Source organism: Bos grunniens, chromosome 13, assembly GCF_055505025.1.
Source record: "Bos grunniens cultivar Pamir isolate PY7600 chromosome 13, Bosgru_T2T1.0, whole genome shotgun sequence".
Classification (NCBI taxonomy): Eukaryota; Metazoa; Chordata; class Mammalia; order Artiodactyla; family Bovidae; genus Bos; species Bos grunniens.
In genome coordinates this window covers 73,145,032-73,158,980 of record NC_141177.1, presented here as the reverse complement: position 1 = coordinate 73,158,980, position 13,949 = coordinate 73,145,032, and the positions used below count along the sequence as shown (strand labels likewise).

The window sequence follows — 13,949 nt, the reverse complement described above, 5'->3', positions numbered from 1 at the left end:
AGTGTGTCTTACATGCCTTCTTGCGTGAATGGATCGAGAAATTTTAAGATGACTAAACTAGAGGAGCCAAGATGTGCAGGCATACCAGTAGCCCACATGGGTATGGGAAAAAAATGAGTATTTTTATGAACCGTTTTTCTACAAGTGTATATTCGAGCCAATCAGTTCATTACTCTTTCTCTGATGAGAAATGAATTATACATTCAGCTGAATTGTCATCCCAACTGTGCACTTCTTAAATGACTGGACAGATTGAAGAACATGTTAAATACTTGCAGTATAATGGTGGAAATGTTACTGCTATAGTGCATTCAAGATATACTGGTGCATTTTACCATCAGCTTTCACATTTATCTTCTTGGGGTCATGATTTACTCCTCTGATTAAGATTAATTTTCTCCTCATCAGTCAGCACATTCACATTGGTCTATGTACTCTTTAATATTTTCTGAAGTCTTTGAAAACATGATGTTACTTTTGAAATCTTACTGCATGTTTTGGTAAACCTGTATTCCTGTTTTTTCTTCACTATCTATAATGGATTCCTATGTCTGTCTTGCCTGTGTCCTAACATCCCCCTAAAAACAAGACACTGAAACAGAATGTATTCAATGTCAAGGCTGAGCACGAGGATTCTGCTCGGTACTAACTCTGCCTGGATGTACAGCTGGCTTTCATGTTTACATGTAATTAACTCTGTGTCCCTTTTGCCTTTTAGCTTCTCCTGAGAAATGTCCTAATGTGAAGGTAAAAACACTTATGCTTTTATCTTGAATTATGAACTGTGGATTGTATCATATGTACATTATTTATTAATCAACTTGTTTCCAAACCAATTCAGCCTGCAGTCGGAGTGAAAGATTCCATTCCTAATAAAACAGTCGGAATGAAGAAACCAGAAACATCTAATTCAGGTAAATTTTGCAATACACACTTAACTCTGGCTGCTGCATTGCTAGCAGATACTCTACCATCGAGCCATCAGGGAAGTCCCTTCTGGAAGGAGGGACACTGAAATATTTGAAATGCTAGCTCTTTGTACTCCTAACTTCTTTTTGCAAATTTAATTGAAGAATTGGACATACATAAGGCAAATGTTATTGTTGGTATCCATGTTTTGAAAAAAAAGATATTTACAAGCATATGAACAAGAAATGTTTAAAATGTAAGCTTGAACTCAAGATGTTTCTGTATATGTTTCAATACCCTTAAGTTCTCAGTTTGGACTCTCTGTATTCTCAGGAATTCTCAGAGATTAATTATTAGACCCTAAGATTTTTCAGCAGATTTGGAAAACTCGGCAGTGGCCATAGGACTGGAAAAGGTCAGTTTTCATTCCAATCCCAAAGAAAGGCAATGCCAAAGAATGTTCAAACTACCGCACAATTGCACTCATCTCATACGCTAGTAAAGTAATGCTCAAAATTCTCCAAGCCAGGCTTCAGCAGTATGTGAACCGTGAACTTCCAGATGTTCAAGCTGGTTTTAGAAAAGGCAGAGGAACCAGAGATCAAATTGCCAACATCCGCTGGATCATCGAAAAAGCAAGAGAGTTCCAGAAAAACATCTATTTCTGCTTTATTGACTAGGCCAAAGCCTTTGACTATGTGGATCACAATAAACTGTGGAAAATCCTGAAAGAGATGGGAATACCAGACCACCTGACCTGCCTCTTGAAAAACCTGTATGCAGGTCAGGAAGCAACAGTTAGAACTGGACATGGAACAACAGACTTGTTCCTAATAGGAAAAGGAGTACGCCAAGGCTGTATATTGTCACCCTGCTTATTTAACTTATAGGCAGAGTACATCATGAGAAACGCTGGGCTGGAAGAAGCACAAGCTGGAATCAAGATTGCTGGGAGAAATATCAATAACCTCAGATATGCAGATGACACCACCCTTATGGCAGAAAGTGAAGAGGAACTAAAAAGCCTCTTGATGAAAGTGAAAGAGGAGAGTGAAAAAGTTGGCTTAAAGCTCAACATTCAGCAAACTAAGATCATGGCATCCAGTCCCATCACTTCATGGCAAATAGATGGGGAAACAGTAGAAACATTGTCAGACTTTATTTTTCTGGGCTCCAAAATCACTGCAGACGGTGACTGCAGCCATGAAATTAAAAGACACTTAATCCTTGGAAGGAAAGTTATGACCAACCTAGATAGCGTATTGAAAAGCAGAGATTACTTTGCCAACAAAGGTCTGTCTAGTCAAGGCTAGGGTTTTTCCAGTGGTCATGTATGGATGTGAGAGTTGGACTGTGAAGAAAGCTGAGCACTGAAGAATTGATGCTTTTGAATGGTGGTGTTGGAGAAGACTCTTGAGAGTCCCTTGGACTGCGAGGAGATCCAACCAGTCCATTCTGAAGGAGATCAGCCCTGGGATTTCTTTGGAAGGAATGATGCTAAAGCTGAAGCTCCAGTACTTTGGCCACCTCATGTGAAGAGTTGACTCATTGGAAAAGACTCGGATGCTGGGAGGGATTGGGGGCAGGAGGAGAAGGGGATGACAGAGGATGAAATGGCTGGATGGCATCACTGACTCGATGGACGTGAGTCTGAGTGAACTCCGGGAGTTGGTGATGGACAGGGAGGCCTGGCGTGCTGCGATTCATGGGGTCACAAAGAGTCGGACAGGACTGAGCCACTAAACTGAACTGAAGATTTTTCCAGTGTCCAAAAATGCTTAATTGATCTCTGACCTTTACCTAGAGTAAAGCTTCACTTGCTAATATCAGTTGTATTTCTGCTTATAATTATTTCATTTTAGTGTTGTTACACAGGTGAATGTAGGCCGATCAGATGTTTTGATTAGCAGACTGTGTGTGTGTGTGTGTGTGTGTGTGGTATCTTTGATTATTAGAAGTAGGGGAAGTAATCAAACCTTAGATTCGATAGACATAATCTTTTAAAACAGTGATTCTGAAAGTTTTTGGCTTTAGGATCCTTTTATACTTCTAAAAATTATTGAAAATTCCAAGGAACTTTGTTTAAGTCTATTGTTGTTCACTATATTGGAAAATAAAACTGAAAAACTTAAAATACAAGCACACACCATCATAGTTGCTAATTCCATTAGTCCTTAGTGTTATGATATCACATATTGTGTCTCTGAAGAACTCCACTGTGCCCTCAGAATAGAATGAGAATGGAAGTAATGTTTAGTGTTGTTGTGAAAATAGTTCTGACCTCTTGGACCCCCTGACTCGATGGGTCTCTGGACTTCAGCGATTCTGAGGGGACACTTGAGAACCACTGTTTTAAAACATTGAAGTGGTTGGATGTAAAACGATAAAGGGGCCCTTGTGTTGACCCAGGGTTTTAAGCTTCACCTTTACATTTCTTGCTTGTTTCTTTGACTTCTCTTAAGAAATTCAGATCTGACTGTTTTAGTTTTTTGTGGTGTATTCATTCCTGTCTCCCCTCTGTGCTCTTTGGATCCAGTGTGGTCCTAGACTTACCTGTTTTCACATGGAAACAATTAGTCACACACCAGGCCATCATTTCTTATATAAGTTTATGATATTTTCGTTTAGTCGCTAAGTTGTGTTCAACCACTGCGACCTCATGGACTATAGCCCGCCAGGATCCTCTGTCCAAGAGATTTTCCAGGCAAGAGGCAAGAATACTGGAGTGGGTTGCCATTTCCTTCTCCAGGTTATGATGTTTATCCAAGGCTTTAAAAATGAGTTCTGAAGATATTTCTACATTGAGGAAAGACTGTCTCATTGAAATTAAAGTAGTTGTTGATGGTGGTGGTATTCAGTTGCTAAGTCGTGCCCGACTCTTTGTGACCCCATGGACTGCAGCCAGGCCTCTCTGTTCCTCACCATCTCCTGGAGTTCACCCAAGTTCATGTCCATTGAATCAGCGATGCTGTCCAACCATCTCATCCTCTGCCGCCCCCTTCTCTTCTTGCCCTCCCCTTCTCATCCTGCCCTCAGTCTTTCCCGGCATCAGGTGCTTTTCCAGTGAGCCAGCTGTTCGCATCAGGTGTGCCAAGTATTGAAGCTTCAGCTTCAGCATCAGTCCTTCCAATGAATATTCAGGGTTGATCTCCCTTAGGATTGACTGGTTTGATCTCTTTGCTGTCCAGGGGACTCTCAAGAGTCTCTCCAGCACCACAATTTGAAAGCATCAGTTCTTTGGTGCTCAGTCTTCTTTGTGGTCCAGTGTCACATGTGACTACTGAAAAAACCAGAGCTTTGCCTGTACGGACCTTTGTCAGCAAAGTGATGTCTTTGCTTTTTAATATGTTGTCTAGGTTTCTACCATTAATGAAAGTAGTACCACTCATTAAAAGTGTTTTTAAAACCATGGTCTCTAGAACACACAATATTATCGTGCAAAATTAAATGTAAAATAGAGATGAATTTTGTTAATAAAATATTTGTATATTGAAGGAAAATAATAATAAAGTTCTTATGAAATACAGGTAGACAGAGTTGTATTCGTACTCAGATCCTGATAAATGGAAACTTTGTTTTCCGATTTTTCAGATTGGGATTCGACTAGTTTGAGCTTCAATAGTGAGATTTGTCAAAGAGCCAGGCATTTGAAAGTTGATGATCAGCGTCCGTTGGCGTCCCAATCAGTGACCAAAAACCAATCGGCACCCACAGAACTCGGACAGAAGACCATAGCAGATAAAGAAAAGATGAAAAATGCAGCGGTGTTTCTGGTAGGGAATTCCATGCCCCTTAACCCGTGCCAGTCCCCGCTGCCAGGAAACAGAGGAAGCAAAGAAGGTAATAAAGATTGAATCAAAGTAATCCTAGAACATAAAAAGTAGAAGAAAGGAGACATGTTAGTTAATGTCTCTTCATGAATGACAGTGACATGTAAGACAGAGTCACCTCTGAAGGAGTAGTGAGTTTGAGGGGAAGGGGGACGTGGAACTGATTCTCTGAAGAAAGACTTTGTACGAGGTAGTCAGAGTTGTATTCTTACTCAGATCCTGATAAATGGAAACTTTGTTTTCAGATTTTTCAGATTGGGATTTGACTAGTTTGAGCCTCAATAGTGAGACTTGTCAAAGAGCCAGGCATTTGAAAGTTGATGATCAGCGTCCGTTGGCGTCCCAATCAGTGACCAAAAATCAATCGGCACCCACAGAACTCGGACAGAAGACCATAGCAGATAAAGAAAAGATGAAAAGTGCAGCGGTGTTTCTGGTAGGGAATTCCATGCCCCATCACCCGTGCCAGTCCCCGCTGCCAGGAAACAGAGGTAACAAAGAAGGTAATGCAGAAGCCCAGGGCACTCAGCCATGCACCACCTGGGCACAGCCTTACCGTCCTTCTGACGGTTCGGATTAGATTTTGTGGCAAAATCTACCTTGTGCTGACTCCTTTTATGCAACCTGCAGCCAAACAATATCTCTTAGCAAGGAGCTTACATTCTTCCTCTGACCATAGTAATATAATAAATAACAGAGTTTGGAGGAAGCAAGTTCGTTTAGGCTAGTATTTAGCATACATCTGAGGATGGGTAGCAGGATTATATTTAGAACTCTGGGACTCTTTGTGAGACCTAGGTAGACAAGTAATTATTGAAAAAAATAAAGAATATTTATACTAAGGTGATTTTTTACAGCTTGTCCTCTGCAGTCTAGAAGCCAAGAGGATAGACATGTGAAGAAATAATTTATAGTTCAGACCTATATCTATCACTAGAGAAGTCTAGAAAGGTACACTAGAAAAATCTACAAAGTACTAAGGTAGCTACAAGGAAAGGGATACCTCTTTATCAGGGGAAAGATAGCTGTAATCAAGGGCAACTTCACAAAGCAGGTTGAGTCTTAAGAGATGAAAAGTAATTTGTCAGAAGAGTACAGGGAAGCATTTCAGATGAAGGAATTGATAAAAGCATAAAAAGTAAGAGGAATTTTGTAAACTAAGAATAATAATGCAGTTGAAGCTTGGCGTGTTGTTCAAAAGGTACTGTGATGAAGTAGAGAAGAGAATATACTGTGACTTTATATGTCTGTCCTGTATTTTGAAATTGTGTTTAGTTTCTGATTGTTTTTTTCACTGATGCTTGGATGAATTCATGAATGAACCTTTGAGGTGTTTGTGTGCCTGTATCCTGGTGACATCTGGTGTTTCCCAAATGGTTTGTTGAAGTTTTTGATCATTGGAAGTATTTCTTAAAGAAGTAAATATTCATCTGAAGACAAATATCGACTTAAGCTGTCATTTGATACAATGTTTTAAATCTGTGTTTTAAATAAAGATTATGTCTTTTATCTAAATATTCTAAGTAATTTTAACTAAACATGCAGATTTGTCAGGAGAACTAGACTTGGAAGTGATATTGGAGGGAGAACAAGAAAAACCTGATGGAGATGAAAATAACCATACACAGGTAAGTAAAACTATAAATTTAAATTTCTGGTTTAATACCATTTTCTATGCTTTAGCAACACAATACAGTGTGTAACAGAGTCCATAACAAATAAAATTGCCTTTCAAAATTACCTTTTTAGAATTGATAGATAATAATTTAATAGTCTTTATAGCACTTTAATTATACAACTTAAAATACTGTTAGAATCTATTGTAATTTATAGTTCGTCTTTGGAATTGAGGGAAAAAAATTTCCTGATTGTTTATTTCTTCCATTTTTATAACTTCATTACATGATTAAGAAGGTGATATCAAATACTGAATCATAAGATTAAGCAGTTGAAATTATGAACAATATGACGGCCCCTGACCTAGATACATGTAAAGAGAAATCATTCCCAGTGGCTCAAGGTTTTCCGTTGAAATCGCCAGCCACTGATGCCAAAATGAAAGATTCATTCTGCCTGTGATCTCGGCATAACTGACTTGGGATGAACATTCAGGGAGAGAGTGGGGTCATAGAATCAACCCAGTTGCCTATTAAGAGAATCGAACCTTCTAGATTGGACCTTTGTTTTTAGGGTACAAATAATAACGTTCTAATTTATTTCATTTCAGGGTGGGAAATCAGTAGATATTACTAAAATTGCTTTCTCCACTTTGTTTGGTGGATATTAGAACATAATATAACTGAATGTAGGGGCTTCCTGGGTAGCTCAGCTGGTAAAGAATCTGCCTGCAATGCAGAAGACCTTGGTTCAATTCCTGGGTCGGGAAATTTCCCTGGAGAAGGGATAGGGTACCCACTCCAGTATTGTTGGGCTTCCCTGGTGGCTCAGACAGTAAAGAATCTGGTATTCCAAGTATGTCCTGAACAAAAAGAACCCAGTCTTGAAAATGTTTTTTCCTTGAATAAACTATGGGTCCCCGGGATACGCTTGTCAGTCATCTTCAAAGCTTTGTTTCAGTGAAAATAAAATAGACTTTGAAAGTGATAAACTAGATATTGAACGTGTGTTTACCAAAAATGAGGAGAGTTTGTATAATGATGCAGAAAATAAAAAAGTAGGGGACCAGGTAGTTACATTTGAAGTGAAAGAAGACCAAGAGTTTGATATGTAAATGTCAGACAATATGAGGCAAAATCCCACCAGTTGGAAAATAGACATCGGACAGACACGTCAGTCTAGTCTGTGGCTTGTCTGCTCCGGTAAGATGAAACACGTAATTCAAATAAAAAGTCACGGTACTCCTGCTGTCGTTAAAAATACTGATAAGAAAAGCAAACCAATACAGGACTGGTTCCAGAAGCTGCTGCATGCGGATAATTGCAGTGCTAGTGAGGATGAAAGCATGGAGCCCGATTTAGAAAATGGGAATTCTTCTCCACCAAATAGTCACAGAGAATCCAAAGTGTATCTAAATGAAGAATTACAGAAGGATATGCAGAGGTTTAAGAATGCAATAGACATGTTACAAGTAGTGTTGTTAGCTTTGGAAAAAGAGAACATTCAGCTTCCAAAAGAGGTAGAGGTTCGTTTGCTCTTGCTTGGTTTTTCCCTTTCTGGATGATCTGGTCGATTTTGATTTTCTACTTATGGATAAAGTGGGGTCATCTAAATAGGTAATTGTGTAGAAATAGATTATTTCTGCCATCCAAATAATAGGAATTCAGGAAACTGTTTTCATGGCTTTTGTCCTTCAGTCAATCAAATTCTGTCTCTGTCAGTCTTTCATATGGACTGGGAAACTCATTGAGCTGTATACCATGTAACCTTCGGAGCCAGAATAAGCACCAAGGAAAGTGTTTAAGGAGTATGATCAACTAGGATTTTGCAGTGTTTTTTTTTTTTTAACTTTGTTGGATTAAATATAAGTTGCATTTCCACAGAATGGGAAGCAAGCAGAAACTGAGAGAAGGGACATAAACACATATTCCCTCTAATCTCTTCTTTGTGATTGAATATGTGTGATGTTTTCTGCTTTCCTCAGTCCCTGGCACTTAGATATCCAACATGGCCAGGATGTTTTTAATAACAAATACATGTGCTCCCACATATGCCTTAATCACCACTTTCAGATGTCTCTTTTGAGAGAGACCTCTTCACGATGTTGTTTACTAAAATGTAGTAAGTTTTGATATGTGTGATTTTATCACATAGGTAGTATATGTGTGTGTGAGAGTTGGTCAGTCATGTCTGACTCTTTGCGACCCCATGGACTATAGCTGGCCAGGCTCCCCTGTCCACGGATTTCTTCAGGCCAGAATATCATTGGAGTGGATAGCTGTTCCCTTCTCCACGGGATCTTCCCAACCCAGGGATCGAAGCCAGGTCTCCTGCATTAAAAGCAGATTCTTTAACATCTGAGCCACCAGGGAAGCCCATAGGTAGTATAAACCCTCAGCAACAAAAGGGGGAAAAAAATCAAGTGTTTATCTCCAAAGGAAAGAACAGAGGTTTGAGATGCTGTGAGATTTTTCTTTCTTCAGTAGTAGGTTTTTTAACTTGCTTGGTCTTTTGTGTAAGACAAAAAAAGAAAAAAAATGTAGCTATTCTCCTTTAAAGAAAAAGGAGAATGAACCCTACTCCAATTAATGAATTAAATTACTTTGCCAAAGTCACGCTTTTAACTTACCTGAATCATTTGAGGAATTCATTTGGTAATTTTATCAGATTCAAGATTATAGAATTGTATCATCTCTTTTGGTGCCATAAAATGTTAGGGAATGCCACTTTAGGCGCTTTGAACAAATCATTTAACCTTTTTTTTATTTTAAAGCTGTTATTGGTAAATAGTGGGGCAAAGGTAGATAGTTATTTCTATACCCTCTAGCTATAAAATTTGATGGTTACTGAATGTGGAATTGGGAAGCATTACTTACATTCCAGAATTCCACACTAACACCTCCTCAGTTTCATTCTGCTCCTTGTGTTTTGGTAAACTTTGGTTCATATATTTCAGTGAACACCATCAGGTTTTTACTATCTCCTGGATCCAAATGAAAAAAGAATTAGAAAAGGCAGTGGGGAAAGAATAGCTTTAGTGCAGAAGGAAGAAAGTTTCCTTTCTGTCTCTGAGGCACTAAGGTGTCACATCCTCTACATCTGACTGTTTAATGGAAAATCCAGGTGGTAAAGACCAAAGAGGACAGATGTTGTGTGTTTTTATTTCTCTACCTCTGCCAGTCAGATGGGGAAGACTGGATGTGAATAATTGTATCTTATTAAAAAAGCCTTTCTTGAAATTTTGGGAATTTTGTTTCTTTCCCTCAGAAAAAAGCACATTTTACAAAAATTTCAGTGACTTGTAAGTGATAAAATTTATGTAAGCACAAATATATTTTTATCACTTAAAATCAGGGCCAATACTGAGTCAAATAATAAATTGAAAACAGAGTCTCTAGAATTAGGTAATAGCAATTATTCTTAGTGTCAAACTTTCATTAAAGGTTGAAGAAGAAAAGAAGCACAAAGATGCTGCTGATGAGAGTCGACTGATTCAGCAGAGAAAGAGTGGAGGAAATAACAAGCAGGCGTTTCCTGCTATGGAGAATAAAGGTTCTCATAGGTAAGCCTATATCAATATTTAACAGTAGGTCATTTGTTATTTTCCTGTAAAATCATTTCTGACTTGAGCTAATGTTTGTGATTTATGAATTTTATATTTCACTAGGGATATAGTTATTTTGAATACTCTTGTCCTTTAGCCTCAATACTAGAGTTCCTTTGTTAACATACCACCGTGTTACAGTATTAGAGTATTCTGGAGTTGACTGCATACTTGCCTTAACCAGTGTGTTGTAAAGTTAAATTTATGTCACTAATGAGCATCCTTTCATTTCAGTCTGAGGGCTTCTCTCAGCGTTTCTCATGAGGCGGGACTAGTGGTGATGAACTCCCTCAGGTTTGCTTTGTCTGGGACAGTTTTTATTTCTCCTTCATTTCTGAAAGACACCTTTTCTGGATAGAGTACTCTTGGTTGGCAGTTTTCTCCTAGCACTTTGGCTATGTCCATGGATGGAGCCAGATTGCTGTTGGTGGCGGGAGAGCCGATGAGGCACCTGCCTTTCATCCATGATGCTGATGTCACCCATGTGGGTGGTTTACAAGTAAACTGCCCCCCACCCCACCTAAATTTGATTTCTTCTTTCATGGTGGATGTGCCACATGTCATTTTAAAAATCATCTAAATTATGTGTTACCTTTTTCTTTCAGGGTTGTTTTTTTTTTTTTTTAATTTATTTGGCTGTGCTGGTTCTCTGCATCTGCAGTGCTTGGGCTTCTCATTGTGGTGGCTTCTCTTGATGCTGAGCATGGGCTCCAGGGTGCTGGCTTCAGTGGTTGTGGAGCACAGGATTCATTGCTCTGCGGCATGTGCTATCTTCCCTGACCAGGGATCGAACCTGTGCCCCCTGCATCAGCAGGCAGATTCCTAAGCACTGGAGTACAAGGGAAATTCCTAAATTAAACATTACTGTATTTAAAAGCAAAACAAAAAAATACAGAGTAAATCTAATTATGACTCCCATGTCTAAGAGTCATGGTGTTTAGGCAGTGGACTCCAGGTTTTCAGTGTAGCCCTTGAGGTTCTTCCCAATGTCTTTCCAGAGCATCTCTCTACTTTCTTCCATGTATTTTGTACTTTTCCTTCCAGGTTCCTAGGAAACAACCTAGATGCCGTGTGCCTGATCTGTGTACTCACATTCTAATCTCCCAGTAGAAAGATTTCTCGCTTTTCTCTTCCTTTTGACCTCCTGTCTTCACTTCTTCTGCAAACCCTTCCTTATTTCACTTATCACTTTCATATGTCAACTCTTACATATCATATTGTATCATAATTATATATCTCTGTTTGAAGGAAGAATTTGTTTTCTTGCATATGGTTGGTACTTCATAACTGTTTTATGAATTAATCAATGACTTAATATGGGTAAGAGTTGGAATTTTACAAGAATTGGTTTTTTATTCTTTATTAGTTGAATTATTTGAAAACATTGGCTTTTTTTGGACTTTTTAAAGTAGCAATCCTGGTGTGCACAGGAAGGAAGTAAAGAAAAAGAACGATAACAAATGGACACTGGAAGAACGTGTGATTGCACCAATATTTGAAAAGACAGATTCACTGACTGGTGGCCTGCTGCACGTGAATGATGACAGCATTTTAAGGAAAGTGGATCAAGATGATGGCAGGTAACATGGACAAATTCTTTATTTCTAGGGGAAGAAATATTAGCACTGAATACTTCTTCTGGAAATAGAGCAGCATAAATAGTATACAGGCCAAGAGAAGAGAATCCTCAACTCTACTGGATGAACACTGCCGAAAGGTTAAGGAGAGGATTCGTGGCTTTGGCCAGAAGTCATTTCAGTAAATAGTCCACTTGGAAGCTGGACTGTAGTGAATACACCTAAACAGCTCTGTCGGGAATACTTACTGGGACAGGCAATGGAGACCTGGATGGTAACTGAAGAGGAATGTGGAGTTCAAAAGAGTTTCTTGTTTTATGTTAAGAGGGGAGCTTGTAGAGTGTGTATGCTCTTGGAAATGAGCCAGAGGAGGAAGTGTTTACTGAGTTTAATCTTATTTGCATTTCCAAATTAAAAAGCTTATTGATTATATGACATTATCTTTAAACTATTACAATAAATTAATTGTACATTATTATTATTATACATGATTATTATGTACATATGTACTTCTGTTCATATGTAGATTTTGGTAAGGCCTTGTTCATTGGCTCTGAAGCATAATATTCTTATGTAAATGAATATGTAGATGATTACTTAAGTTAATTCTATCATACATAGATTTTTAAAAATTATATAATCATGATTTACAAATACTTAGGTTATACTGAATAGGATTTAATCATTCCTTGATGATTCTAGTTGATAGTATCATCGTGGGTAGCTATGATTTTGTAAGGTGCTCTGAAACATCACATCATATTAACTTTATAGTTGTTTATAGCTTCCAGGGAAAAGGGGAGGATTTTGTTTATTTTCAATAGAAACAATTAACAATCTTCTACAGTTTATTACTTTGGATGATAAAGATCTAAATGACAAAACCATGCTTCCTGTACTAAAAGTTTCATTAACACATATTATGTGCTCAATAAGTGTATGTCAGATGCATAAAGAAACAGCAGAATGGTTGAATGAATTTGTATTGATGAATTTCTTTACAAAAAACAAATCTTTATTGAAAGTAGATTTCCAATATTGCCTACATCTAAAGTCTTTTTGTTTTGTTAGAAATATGTTTTAAGATTCAGAATTATCATTTGTAGTTATAGCTAGACATGAAATAATAATATAGATTCATTTGGTATCATATTACTTAAAAAGACTTTTCAATATCACTTTCTCAGCATATTTTGGAACAGCAGTGTTCAGGCCAGATTTCCTGGGCTGTTGGTGAACTGCTGTGTGGTCTTGGGCAAGTTCCTCAGCCTTTCTTTGCTCCATTTCTTCCTAACTAAAGGATCTAATATATTACCTATCTCCCAGAATGATCGCAAGGATTAAAATGCCTTTAAGACATGTCAAATGCTTGTAATAATGCATAGCCATTGTATAATAAGCCCTCAAAAAGCTAATATCATGGTGATAAAAAATGGGTTTCTTTCTTATAAGGACTTAGAGAATACTTCCGAAATAGGTTTTATTGCCATAAAAGTTAGTTCTTATTAAAAAATGACAACTGCAAAAAACCCTGGTATACTGCTTCTATCACATAATGCAAGTAGTGTTAGGTTTTTCCTTTTCCTTTGATCTAAATTTAATGTTTTATTAATATTACAGGTGTATTTTCTTTGTCCTTTAATGCTACTCTTTTTTGTTGTTTCATCCTTTTATAGAAATTACTTATGAATGCAAAGATGTTATATAAAAAACAAACATTTAGGTATTGTTTATATTTTCGAGTTATTAAATTTTAGCCTGAAAAGAATCATTTTTTTTTTTTAGGCCTGCAAGGAAAACAGCATATGAAAAGAAGAAGGTATAGTAAAAAAAAAAATATATATTAACTTTAAAATATATTATCCTCTAAAAAATACTTTGTAAAAGGAATAGTGGCAAAATAGAAAATCTTCCTTTGCTGAAGAGACATTTACTTTGAAAACATAATTTAGAAACTCTGTTGATAAAGTTATCCTGTTGATAAAAACCTGTTCTTTTAAGAAGGCTCTGCTTTTGCTTTGATGAAGATATTTATCACCTTTGTACACTTGGTATATTTTATACATATTTTGAGGACTTTGTGAACCCGTATTATTTATGTGTAGGTCAAAGAACAAATTAATTATGTGAATGACCTTGATAACCTAACTCAATCATCTGAAACTGCTTCTGAGGATGGCGACATGCTTTACTCTAAAAATTCCCTGTTGCCATCTGGCAGGTGGCTGAGGGTCATGGACCCCCTCCCTCTGTGCCCGTCAGCCCTCCAGGCCACCTGCCCCATGAACAGCTCAGAGGTGGCTCCACTTTCCCAGCTGGGTTCTCTCTCACAGTAGAGTCCTCAAGGAAGGTGTGTTTAACTGGTATCCTCAAGAGGTGCAGGAATGCCCCCTGTGGATTTTTTCCAGCAGT

The 13,949-nt window shown here is 37.8% G+C and overlaps 1 protein-coding gene and 1 long non-coding RNA gene across 2 annotated transcripts in view; both read left to right on the top strand.

The window, feature by feature from the left end:
* Positions 1 to 729: 729 nt before the first annotated feature.
* Positions 730 to 5,150, top strand: LOC147361238 (uncharacterized). Its single transcript, XR_015139943.1, has 2 exons — positions 730 to 914; positions 4,501 to 5,150. It is a non-coding gene; the product is annotated as an uncharacterized LOC147361238 (long non-coding RNA).
* A 2,413-nt stretch (positions 5,151 to 7,563) lies between these two features.
* LOC147361237 (ankyrin repeat domain-containing protein 26-like) overlaps positions 7,564 to 13,949 on the top strand; it is a 29,556-nt gene continuing 23,170 nt past the window's right edge. The window contains exons 1-4 of the mRNA XM_086335210.1: positions 7,564 to 7,875; positions 9,800 to 9,918; positions 11,370 to 11,540; positions 13,323 to 13,356. Of these exons, the coding sequence (XP_086191336.1) occupies positions 7,564 to 7,875; positions 9,800 to 9,918; positions 11,370 to 11,540; positions 13,323 to 13,356 (636 nt within the window). The remainder of the gene's footprint in view (positions 7,876 to 9,799; positions 9,919 to 11,369; positions 11,541 to 13,322; positions 13,357 to 13,949) is intronic.